The sequence below is a fragment of the Trachymyrmex septentrionalis genome, unplaced genomic scaffold (genome assembly GCF_001594115.1).
Source record: "Trachymyrmex septentrionalis isolate Tsep2-gDNA-1 unplaced genomic scaffold, Tsep1.0 scaffold97, whole genome shotgun sequence".
Classification (NCBI taxonomy): Eukaryota; Metazoa; Arthropoda; class Insecta; order Hymenoptera; family Formicidae; genus Trachymyrmex; species Trachymyrmex septentrionalis.
Genome location: NW_017306160.1, coordinates 1001642 through 1014412, shown reverse-complemented (window position 1 = coordinate 1014412; position 12771 = coordinate 1001642). Strand labels below are relative to the sequence as shown.

The 12771-nt window shown below is 36.6% G+C and overlaps 1 protein-coding gene across 1 annotated transcript in view; it reads left to right on the top strand.

Annotated features, from left to right (window-relative positions):
• Positions 1–402: 402 nt before the first annotated feature.
• Positions 403–12771, top strand: part of LOC108756313 (PR domain zinc finger protein 16-like) — an 84881-nt gene continuing 72512 nt past the window's right edge. The window contains exon 1 of the mRNA XM_018500038.1: positions 403–761. Within this exon, the coding sequence (XP_018355540.1) occupies positions 725–761 (37 nt within the window). The 5' untranslated portion in view covers positions 403–724. The remainder of the gene's footprint in view (positions 762–12771) is intronic.

Here is a 12771-nt window from a genome sequence, read left to right as displayed (position 1 = left end):
CAGTGGTAGTGGTAGCGACATGAAGAGGAGGCAGAAGAGGGTCGGAAGAGCAGGGGGTGTAACGACGGAGGTGGCGTAAGGAGAGGAGAACAGGCAAACGGGCGGCGCGCGGGCGGCAGGGTGAGGAGGCGGTGGAGGAGGCGGTGGAGGAGGCCTCGCGGGGGAGCTCGGAGTTACGGAGAGAGGGAGAGCGTCGCGAGGGTGGAGGACAAGGTGGTGGAGAAGGAGGAGACGCGAAGGACAGGAGAAGCCTCCTCCGCGCACTGTCGGAGGACAGATCCGACGTGCGTCAGGATCGCCCAGCCGGACGGACGGACGGACCGACCGCCCGACCTCTCTCTCGCCGCCGTCGGATAAGCGGAGGAAGCGGAGGAAGAGGACGCGACCGGTCGACGCGGTCCGTACCGGAAGCCGACTACGTACCGCGGACTACCCTCTTTCACGCTATCACGTCGTCCGATATGCATCCGGTACGTGTCTCGCCGTTGTGAATACGTCTCGATCGAGCTTTCGGCTTTCGCCGCGGTCGGCCGAGAGTGAGAAGTTGCCAGTCGCGTGTCACAACGATTGACAATTCGGGAAGGGAGGGGGGGGCGGTGGAGTACGGCGTAAACTGATCGACAGGATAATAAATCGGTGCATAAACTCGCATGGCTCGGAGGACCGTCAGCAACGTTCTTACAATTAGTGTTTTGTTTTCGAGTTCGCCACCCGTCGTGCAGCGATGAGATCCAAGCCGGTGGCGAGGAGACTAGCACAGGGTGAGTGGGATGATTTTCAATTATCATTTTATTTAACGACAAGTAAATGCAACAGATGTTTTATATTTGCCTCGAAAAGAATATGTCTAAAGGAGATATGAAATACATTCGTTATAATCTCTTATCTTTGACTTTTTTCAATTTTACTTTCAAGAAATAATTAAACATATCTTTTAAATCTTATGATATTCTTTTACGTAAAATTTTTAAGAATCTGACATTCACGTAACATCACGATTATTTATATATTTTTCATTTTTTCAAAGAAATTCTTGATATCATCAATGACACAAGTAAAATAAATGTCTGAAAGGTTTTAAATAAATGTTTAATGGCACTGTATGTAAATAGAGAAGAAAATAATGTAATTTTGTAACAATTTTTCTTCGATCACTCTCTAGATTTAAAAAATAATCTATCGATATATATTGTATATTATAATATATTATGTACTGTTTTGTACAGAGCTTTATAATTTTAATTACATGCAGGAAATGCGGATGAGAAAATGCATGCGCAGAGATTATAATTACTGTTTAAATTGCTTGATGAATAGGAGCATTTAGAACGCTTTCAAGAAATATGTCGCGGTTTTTTAATTTCTCATATAAACTTTATGCGCCACAAATAGTACATGACACATTTTCTCATTACGAGTAAACAATAATTATGAAATATTTTAAAAGTAACGACACAATATTTTTCTTTTTTAAACATGCAGTTCTAATATTGTAATTTTAATAAACTGTTCGTTTTGTGTGTGTGTGTGTGTGTGTGTGTGTGTGTGTGTGTGTTTGGAGGCTGCTCTCTTACTATATAAATATATTTACAATTGTTTAATGCAAAACATATATTCTTCTTCTAAAGAAATCCGTCCATTTGATTAAATATTTTCAAGAATATTTCTTTTCCGTTATAATAAACCACATGCACAGGATTCTTATAATACATTTTTTCATTTATTAATATTCATCTCCTTAATGTTTCATATTATTTTATTTTAATTAATTATTAATTGTTATTATACACTTTTTGTTAGGTTTCATCAATATTTATCTCAATTATTGCTTTACATTATTTATTATTATAGAAACGTTTATGTCGGCTGAATTGTCAAAAGTCTTAAAATTAATCGATTCTTAAATTAGATATACATCTATCTTAAAGAACTGAGATTAGAGGGAGGGACGCGTTTACTTAAAGGATTGTCGCAAAGACGAGTCCAATTTAAATAAGTATTTATCAATTTTCATTAGCAATTCGATGCAATTGCCTGCGAATCTTCATGATCGATAACGGGAATCAGAAATGAAACTCGATTCCATCGCGCTCCTGGAAACTGCTATACTAGAACGGAAGACATTACGAGTCTTTCCGCGGAACTTATTTAACGAGGCAATAAAAGCATACCATGGCACGAGTACTATATAAAACTCATTTTCGAGACTCCGCCGTTGCAAAACGAGCTTGTGTCTTAGCCAAGTCGAGGCTTCGCGATATTACCTGCGATCGTTTGACAGATTTTATTTTTGACAAACCAGTCGCGTGACAAACGCTGCGTATACAATGCTTTTCATCTTTTTACATCGATAATTGCAATTAGCTTTCTCCTAACCGTTTTAAATACGTACCAAAGAAAGCATCGTAATAACTTTTGTACGATTTTACTTTTAATCGCGCCGATTACATTAGAAATTGTAAGTCCTATGAATTACCTCGTCACTTATTGATTTTATCGATAAGTTAACAAGTCGCACATAAATCGAATTGACATGGTCTACACAAAAAGGATGATTTTGTCAAAGCGTCTAAAAATTTAGCTAGATACAAATCTAAAAATAATTTTGTTCACTTTTAAATTTATCCTTAATATTATATACGATGATTTTTCCGGTTTTTTTATTACACACGAGAGTCCCCATTCGTGGACTAATTTTTATCACTTCAAATATACAAAAATTATTAAATGATTGTTACATATACTTTAATATCTTTAGAATGTTATAAAATTATTAAGTATTTCAAAAAAAATTGCAGGGTTGGCAAACGTTACTTTTCAGTTACTTTGTCGTTACTTTCTATAATAAACAATTTGATGACGATGTTGCATTTTTTATGACAGTAACGCTAATTAAACGCTAAGATTGTGCTAAGGTTAGAAAAATCACTTTGAAAAGTAATTTGTCATCATTACGCGTTACTTACTAAAAAAAGTAATAACTAACGAATAACGCTAGTAAAAAAGTAACGCGTTATAAATTAATGGAAAAAAAAAGTTTGTTTTTCAATAACGTGAATGACTTTTTCAACCCGTTACAACTAACAATTGATTTTTCTAACTCTGATGTTACCATTACCGTCATAAAAAATTCACAATGTCATTGACAAATTGTCATTATAATAAGGTAACGATCAATAAAGTAACGACGTTACTGCCAACCCTGAAAAATTGTATATAAATGTTATAACTATCACTCCTACTTTTTCAAAGAAAAAAAGTGCAAGACACGAAATGATCATGTATATTAAGGGTGAAATTATGTAAGACGTTCAAACTGGTTGTGCTAGAATGTGAAAATTTTTGCAGCATTCTTTAGCATGCTCGAAATTTCTACATAATTCTTTTGATGGTCTAACGGAATTACTTTCAGATTTAGCTAAATTTTTAGATATTTCTGCAAAATCGTTTTCTCCCTGCGATTCTCGCCCGGAAAGTGATAGCTTTCGTGTACGGTGACTTTCGGCAGAAAACAACGAAGGAAGATAAAATTTCGACGAAGAGATTTGTTGTTGTCCATCTGCTCTTATTCCCCGTGTAATAATGGCTATTCGAGAGATCGGGGACGCGACCAACCGATTGGTCGCTCACAAGATCGACCGCGACGCAAATTTCCGATAACGACGTCGCGAAGCGACGAGCGTGTCATTGTCCCTGATGCCCCCCAGTGGTGACACAACGAGGACAGTGTGGAAGAAGAGTAGGCGGTCCTCGCGCTGGCGCACCAGCGCAACGTCGGTATCATTCCTTCTTTTCCTGTCTTGTCTCTGCTCGTCCTCTCGCCTCATTCCACCACCTCGCCAACGGAAGTCCCGCCCATGCGCTGGGTGACACAATGTTTGCAATCCCTCCGTTTCTCATCCGTCCGCGACGATTTTTTAGCGAATAAATCTCAATCGTGACAATCGCAAACGATAGACTTTTAATGCTTTGAAACCATTATTCGCGAGCTGCATTTGGCAACGTTGTATCAATTTTGAGAATTTAATTAAATCTTGCTATTACTTTGGAAAAATGTAATTTTGGAAGGAAGTAAATATTGGATCAACGAGCCTGTCCGACAAAAATGCGAATCAATCTCTCTTTGTTCGCTGATTAACAATGCAGCATCGTTTGGTCTATAAAAGATTCGCCCGCGTCAACATGCCGACATTAATTTATTGTTATATCGTGAATGGCGCAGAATAAATTTTCAACGAATGGTTATAACGAGATTCACTGGTATTTTCTCTCAACACGACGGAAGGACAATGACAGTGCAATGCATAAAGACGGAAACATCAAGCCTGCTTCTAGCATGAACCGTTGACTTGCATTTATTTCTGGCATGTTGCTGCGCGGAATTTATTATTAACCTCGCTTCTGGCTCTCTTAGGGCGACTAGGTGTAAGAAACGGAAAGTAGGAACGAACTTTAACTAAATCAGTTATTTATTACATAAAAACGTAAAATATATTGTTTATTAAATTATTATGCTTTGTATTTTACTATTAGTCATTAATTTTTTAAAATATATTGTCATCTTCGTATCGATTTAGGACATTATTTTTAAAAACATCTACTTGCATTTAATATAGTTTCGTGATTAAATGTTTATATAATGTTTCACTAATAAACACTGCAGTTTGCAACACACTGTCGTTTTCGGCAGCTAGCTGTGCATACACGTGAGTTAGTCTACGTATAAGAGCGTTTACGTTATAATAAACTCCCTTCCCACGGCTCGACGATTCACTGTAAAGGTACGTGCTTTCAACGGATCTCATAATCTATAAGACCTAAAATCCGTTAACGCTTGACTCACAAGTCGGCGAAACAATAGCCCAACCATCGAATTCTCCGTTGCATCGAGAGCGATTTTATTAAGAAAGAACGATGTTGTGAGAGAAAAAAAAGAAGTGAGATACGAAAATGATTATTCACATAAATATAAACATTGAAAATTAATGAATAAATAAATTAAAAAATTTTTAGTGACATGTAAAATTGGTTCTATTTTACTTAAACCAAGTAAAAAGTGAGTAGGTTGAGTTACTCTAACACACAGTACAACACATTTTGATCAACTTTTTGTTTTTCAACAAGTAATGTGTTTCTTTCAACACTGAAAAGAATGAAATTATACATACAGAAGTATATAATATACAGAACTTTTTACACTGAAAAAGAATATGAAATAAATGTAAGATTAAAAAGCTCTATTATCTTATCAATCTTAAGGAATTAAGAACTTTATTTTTTTTTAAATTCTGCAAATTTTTAAACAATTTACAACGTTTTCGCTTTCTTTACAAAAAAATCTTTGTAAAGCACTGTAATTTTTTTACATTAAATATTATCAATTAATTTTATTCTCTGAACATATAAATGGTAATTTTTACATATTTTATTTCGCAAAATAAACGAAGAAAGTTGTAAATTATTTAAATTTCTAAAGTTTTTTTTAAAAAATAATAGTTTTTGATTTCTCAAAATTTGTGGATGATGACTTTGTTAGCCTTATTTTTTTAGCAGCTAAAAATACATAAGAATTACCATTCAAATGTTGAGGAACAGAAATATTGTAATAGAAATATTGTAACAGTGCATTATAGATATATCTTGCGGAGAGAGAGAGAGAGAGAGAGAGAGAGAGAGAGAGAGAGGAGAGGAGAGGAGAGAGAGAGAGAGAGAGAAAGATTAAATAAAAAAGATATCACAATTCTCGTAAACAGAAACATTTCGCAAAAGAAAAATCAATCTTTATTTTATTATGTTTTATTATTATTTTTATCTTATTATTTTTTATTTAGTGTAGTGACTATTAAAAAGGAAGGTACACAACAAAAACTTGAGATTTATCTCGTTCAAGATCGATTATCTCTATCTCTCTCTTTCTTCTCTTCTCTTCTCTCTCTCTCTCTCTCTCTCTCTCAGATGCGCGCGATGTATTGTACTCGCAAGACAAACGGGAAATCCGTGAAACTGATAGGAAGCGGAAAGAAGAGGACCCTCTCTCCAGACCGCAAGAATAATCGTGGAATCCACCTACCTACCGCGGGTTTGAAAGACGCATCATCCCATTGAGAATCGCATCTAACCGCGGCACCGGAAGTCGTATCCGAGAGGAGACAAAGCCAAAGAAACACAGCGCACGGAATATACGTGGGAGGAGTAGGGGGTGGGAGTTCTGTTTCATCGCCGCTTTTGTCTCGCATCCTGAGAGAGAACACGACTGAATGAGAAGTATGAATAGATCGGATGATCCTAAGGTAGGTCAGTCCATTCTCGTTTTGCGGGAGACTCCACCTCTTCTTTTTCTTCTTCTTCTTCTTCTTACTGTCCTAGCTGTTTCTACCTCTCAGACAGATTCAATTAAGAATGGTTTCTTTCTTAAAACATGCGAAATAATCGATATCGTTGAGTTGAGATTTCTCTACCTTAATTATGTTTGCGAGTTGATAAAGAACAAATCTAATGAAGTTAATGTATACTATAATCATAGAGAGCAGTTCACTAATTAATCGGCGATTAATTTTTCAAAAGAGATTTCAGCTTTAATTAATTGATAATAATTTTGGGTTGTTAGAATAATATCACAAATCGCTATCAATCAGCTTACGTGTCACGCTATGAAGTTCTACAGATTTATGAAAGAGCTGCTGTATATTTCTAGGCTTTCCTAATGTTGATGATTTTATTTAACAAGAAGATTATATAGAGATCTCTGTTTAACGATAAAATTACAAAACTAATAACACACATGGTGACAATGTTTGAACTATTTACTGTAGCATACCTACATTTTTGTGTGCAGAAATGTATACAATAGTAATTAACAATGATGTGAGCAAATTATTTTGAATCTTGAGATTGTCTCACGCATCGAACGAAGCGCTGGAATAATTGATCGGTCGATCAGTTGGTCACGGTCGCGCGATATCTTCTCTTTTTCCATTACAATGGACGAACTTTTACGGCGTATTATATCGACGTATGCGACGAACGTATCGAAGACAAAGCGATCACGGAGAGAGGAATGAAAATGAATCAGAGAAGCTGGATAGAGGCGGATCTAAAAACTTGAAGTTTAAGCATCAAGTCTCTGACTGTAGACCTCCCAAATTGTTTGCAATATAAGATCATCTAAAAATATTACATCATGATAGAAGACATTCTCCAAAATTCTTTTATTTATTGTTAGTTTTACTCCTCCTATCGGTGGCGCTCATTGATTTCTGATCTTTGAAATTCGCAAGAGATCATCCGTCTCTGCACTTTGGGACAATGGCATAACCATCGTATAAGTCTGACGCTGAACAAACATTAGGGTCCACGTAGCATGATTAAGAATTACGGCGCGATATATCATTCATGCCAGATCACAGATTGTCTCCCGTTTCGTTTCGCTGGTACGGCTTTTAATTGGCAACTGCGTGTATGCTGTAGCCTCAGCTAAATACTTTATCGCGGTTCGCGTTGTGTCGTATGTGACAGGCACGTCAAGCAGCTCGTGCACTCACGTTTTACGACATGACCTGATGTTAATAATACTTAAGCGAACTACTAACGGGAATGGCCGATCGAGAGCCGATCGCCTCGTAAAGCCGAGTATAATGAGATGATGCTGCATTCTCTGCTCTCGAAAAAGAACGTGTTACTCTGCCAAGCCGATAATTTTTGTTATTTATCAAAAACGTTTTTTCAAGCGGAATATTTTTGTATAAATTTTAGATAATTGTGGAATAAAATGGCAATATTGAACGGGGCAATATAATGAAATATACATTACGATTGATGAATAAATTCAAAGATTCCTTAAAGAAAAAAAATTATATTTAAATTTACGTTTAAATTACACACAGAAACTGATTTCTTTACAAATTTACTGACATTTTCTCTTGAAAAAAAGTGAATAATATTTACTTTTCTAATTTTTCAGTGTTAGATAGTTCTACAATTTTTTAAATAAAAAAGTTAATACTATTTAAAAATCTAAATTACCACATATAAGGAATTAATTAAAACAATATTAACCCTTTGGAGTTGATGTCGAAATCAATAATTCATCAGTTACTGACGTATATGATCTTTTTATATGTAATTTGTATAAAAAAGAATAAATATTAAATATATATTAATAATTAATAATCTGCATGCGAAACATAAAGATTGAATTTTTTAACATTTTTAACGAAAAGATTTATAATTGAGACGGTCCAATAGACCGTACTTCTGAGAAATTAAGATATTTTTAAAAATAAATAAATAAATAACTATAAAAACAAATTACAATATAATTAAATAATTTGATTATCTTTTTTTTTCAAATTAATTAATGTTACAATTGAGTAGAGTTCACGGTATCTCGAAGAGGAATTAAATGTCGACGTAGATAAAATTGATGCTGTAAACAAAAGCCATCCATTGAGTGTTCGTTAAATCGCGCAGTGGTATCGATATCAAACTCTAATTCTACGTGACGTCACTTCTGAAAGAGTAGCTTAAACATTCATTGGCGAGCCGGACGTGATCAATTCCAGCGATGTAAGCTGGAATACCAACACAAATGCTTCCTTGAAAAGGCGAGCGTGGTTATGCAGAATCCGATAACGGAAACTTGGAACAATCATTTCTACTCCGTGAATTCCTTTTTACACTTTCTTTTAAATCTTCTCCTTCTTCAAGCTGTCAATATTTTCACGAGTTCGCGTCGGTTTATTTCCTTCCGCGCATTCACCGTCACCAATTAACGTTCGTTTTGCCTATGTCTGTCATTTGTTTGCCATTTCCGGCAGGGAATGCAATCAGTCCGGCTGGAAACAAATGCAGCCAATCAGGCATGACGGACAAATACGCACGGACTGAGGCAGATCTCTATACGTAGTGCAAACGCTTTCAACACTGACGTCGATAATCGATCGTGCGACGTGGTAGTACGTATATTTTCAAAGTGGTACGCTGTGTATACAGTTGTAGTGTCTAATCTAGCAATGTAAATTTGTAGAATTAATAACGTAATGAGTTAAAAGAGCATGTAAGAGTCAACGCGCAGAACTTGTTGCGCCAAAAAATAGAAAATATATAAAAAGTTCAATATGATAAAATTTCTATTACAGAATAATAAATACGTTAAACTTCACAATATTACGTATACAATATTACGTTGAGAATACACTGATTATATTTTTCTTAAAATTTATTTATTATTCGTTACGTTTAATAAAGTATGTTATAACATAAAACGCCATTGTTGCTCGCAAGTTTGCAATTAAACAATTAATCATCTAATTAGACATTCATCCTGCATCTTTTTCCTTTATGACAACTGATTGTTTGATAAATATACGTGCGTTGTAATATGCCTTGCGAATTGTCTCACGTCTTATTCTTACAAATATGAATATTTTAGAAAAAGTGTAGGAAACAATTAAGAGACGAATGCATTAGAAATTGAAATTAAATCATGATTTCTTACATGAAAGTTGCATGAATTGCTGGCCATTCTTTTTTTAAATAATTGACAGATTCAAAATACATTGATTTAAATAAAAAAATTATTTTTTTAATTAAGCACAATTATAGAATATTTTAAATAACTACATACATTTTATTATAATAAAATGATTGTATCAATTTGACGAATAATCAACTATTGTTTGCTATAAAATTGTCTTTATGTTGTCATATCAAATTATAGCGTATATTAAGTTTATATAAAGCGACATCTTATAATTTCCTATGTATAATATACGAGTATATTTGGTAAATCAACGTACTATTTAGGATCACTTTTTGAAATAATAGTTTGTGCGCAGCCCCTGGATACATGCTTCACTTCGCGCTATCGAGTCATAAAATTGCCCGAGTGGCAAAGTAGGCGCTTCTGTCTCGTCGCTCTATAAACACATAAATAATTATAAAATTATAAGCTTATTTTTACATATGTATAAATTTAATTTATTTTATCTCGAAATATATCGAAAACGTCGATGTTTTATATTTTAGAAAGAAAAGGTTTAACGTGATGTTTACGAATAGAAATGATCATAGAAGTAAAAAAAAATTAATAAATGTAAATGCAAGGTCCCGTTTAAAAGACGATTAGAGCTTAGAATTTTTCTTTGCGCAATTTAAGAGATAAAGAGAAGAAGAAGAAAAAAAATGAAATAGGCAAAAAATAGAAGAATATATGAATAAGCTTTTTAGCGGACAAAAACCAGCGTTAATTCATTGCGTTGCAACTCATAAAGTGGTACCACTCGGATCGGGACTGCAGAAGTGTTGACTGCGCCAGCTTCTGAGGCGATAATGGCGTCGATAATGACTGTAGAATTAGCATCGACGAAGCCGATGGCACGCTTTAGCCATGTCGCGGTAATGGATGCGCATAATGCGTCGTGTCAGCGTGCATTATTGTTGACGAGGTTATTAAATCTCGGAATCCCCCTTTATCTCGCCCGATTCCCGGTACGCCTCTCGCACGGTGAGGACCATGAAGAGTGCCGCGAAGGAACGAGTCTCTCGGGCGAAGGACAACGGAAAGAAGAAAGAGCCGAACAAAACCGTGGCGGATGAGCACGCGTGTCTACGCATGAGCCGCCAATCGTTAAAGACGATCCTCGTCGTTTTGTCTTACACTCGAACGATATCTCTCCCATATCCGTCTGTCTTTAGGAATATCAAATGAAGAAGTCTTCCGTTCTTTAATAACTTTTATCTTCGTGGCTCTTAATCGACGTATAATCGAATAAATTAAGAATAATAGCACTTATAGAAAAATCTCCACGTTAAAAGACTATGTAAAGATGGAGCGTAATTTATAAATTATTACAACCATGCACAATCGTCTTTAGACATTTTTTCAATTGAATGTGCACGATGCATATACAGGGTGTACACGATAAACCTCCGACATTTTTAAAATTGTAAGAAATAAAAATGAATACAGAGATACGTATTTCTAAATACTTTTTTTTTTTTCGTAAGAAGTAACTTTTTGTAAAACTTTTCCTTGCAAAAAATTACTGAATTTCCACATGAGCATCTTTAGAGCATGAAAAATATCGAGCAAGTATTTCATTTCACACCAAGTGCGCTGAAATATGTTACGGTGGTCACAATTTTATTGCGCAAAACATTCACGTTCGGTACCTTGATGGAGTAAACTATGTCCTTCATATATCTCCAGAAGAAAAAATTCAAGGGATATCGGGAGAACGAATGGCCCGAGGATGAGGCTTTCTCGCTTGATTCAACGACCTGGAAAAGGCACTAAGAGTGCTCTTGTAAAACTTCGATAATTTCTTATAAAAAAACTTTTTGTTGTTCTTCGCAAAAAAAAAAGTAAATATGTATATGTGTTTGTATTTTGAACTATTTCAAAATACCGAAGGTTTATCGTGTACATTCAGTACGTGCAATGTTGTAATGTTTTATCTTTTTCACATATCAATAGAGAATTAATTGAGACGTATTCTTAATAGCTCCGTCTCATTGAGATATACATAATAATTTTTCTTTTCATCACATGAAATGGTAATATTATGCTTATTTATTCCTAACCGGTTTATGCATTTATAAATTCATACGCGTTTATCGGCGGATTGACATCTGATCGGGCGATAAAAGCATTTGACGAAACGGGAGTAGAAGGCGAACGTATAGAAAGGCGTTGTAAATGTACGAGTATCTTCAAGTTAGAAGGGAGACTCGAGCACCCTTTGGAGTGGCTCGCGTGTCTGGCGTAGCTTTACGAGTCTCATTTCCCGCGACGTCATTCCGCCACGACCACCACTATACTTGCACCCATCAACGTTGCCGTCGCCTACAGCCGACGGCGATCTCGTTGAACTGGGCCAGAATTCCGGAGATCGCGATCGAGCCAACGCGACGCCTCGATCGATTTTATTGGAAAACGACAGACAAATGCGCACACACGTGAACGCCAGTCTCCCGTGTACATTTCAACAATGCATCCTACATGTCCGCTAAGTTAACAGCAATTCTCTCTCTCTCTCTCTCTCTCTCTTTCTCTCGGAATATTTTTAAGCAAATTCATGCTTGCGCAATTTTCAGCAGGAAGAGAGAGCATATCTAGCGACAATAAAATCGGTCGAGCGTTGTGTCGTGTAATTTAATAAATCCGGTTTTTATGCCTCTATCGACCGACAGTATTATCCGAAACGCGCGTAAGATTTTCCCGACGACAATCGGGCCCGCGAGCGTGTACTCGGCTCTCGTGCAACATAAAAGTGTCCCTACGGAGTACGGGAACCCGGGACGGGGTGCCGCTCGTGCCGCGGCGGACTCGCTCGTGGTGGTCGGGACCAAGAAGTAGGTAGTCGATGTAGGAATGACATGAGCGGTTATCTCAGTGGCCACGCGATATTGTCATCAGGGGTGAGAGGGCGTAAAGGTAGTTACCGCAAGGGCGGGAAAAGGAGAGGGCGAGCGTGAGAGAGAGAGAGAGAGTGAGAGAGGGGGGGGAGAGGGGAAGGCAGGGAGAACGCGGTGAAAGGAACGAAGGTGGAAAGGAGAGAAAGAGAGAGAGGGCACGATAAGATCATCTTACCACCCTCTGGCATAAGTCGACAGTGGCCTTTCCCTGCCCTGACCAACTCCCTCCGTGACTCGACGGAGACCATTTCGACGATAGCGCACACCACTTCACTCGACCGGCGTGTTATCTCGCACGCGAATTAGCTCTACAGATTTTCTCCTTTTTTTTTTTCCTTTCTCCTTCTTTCACTC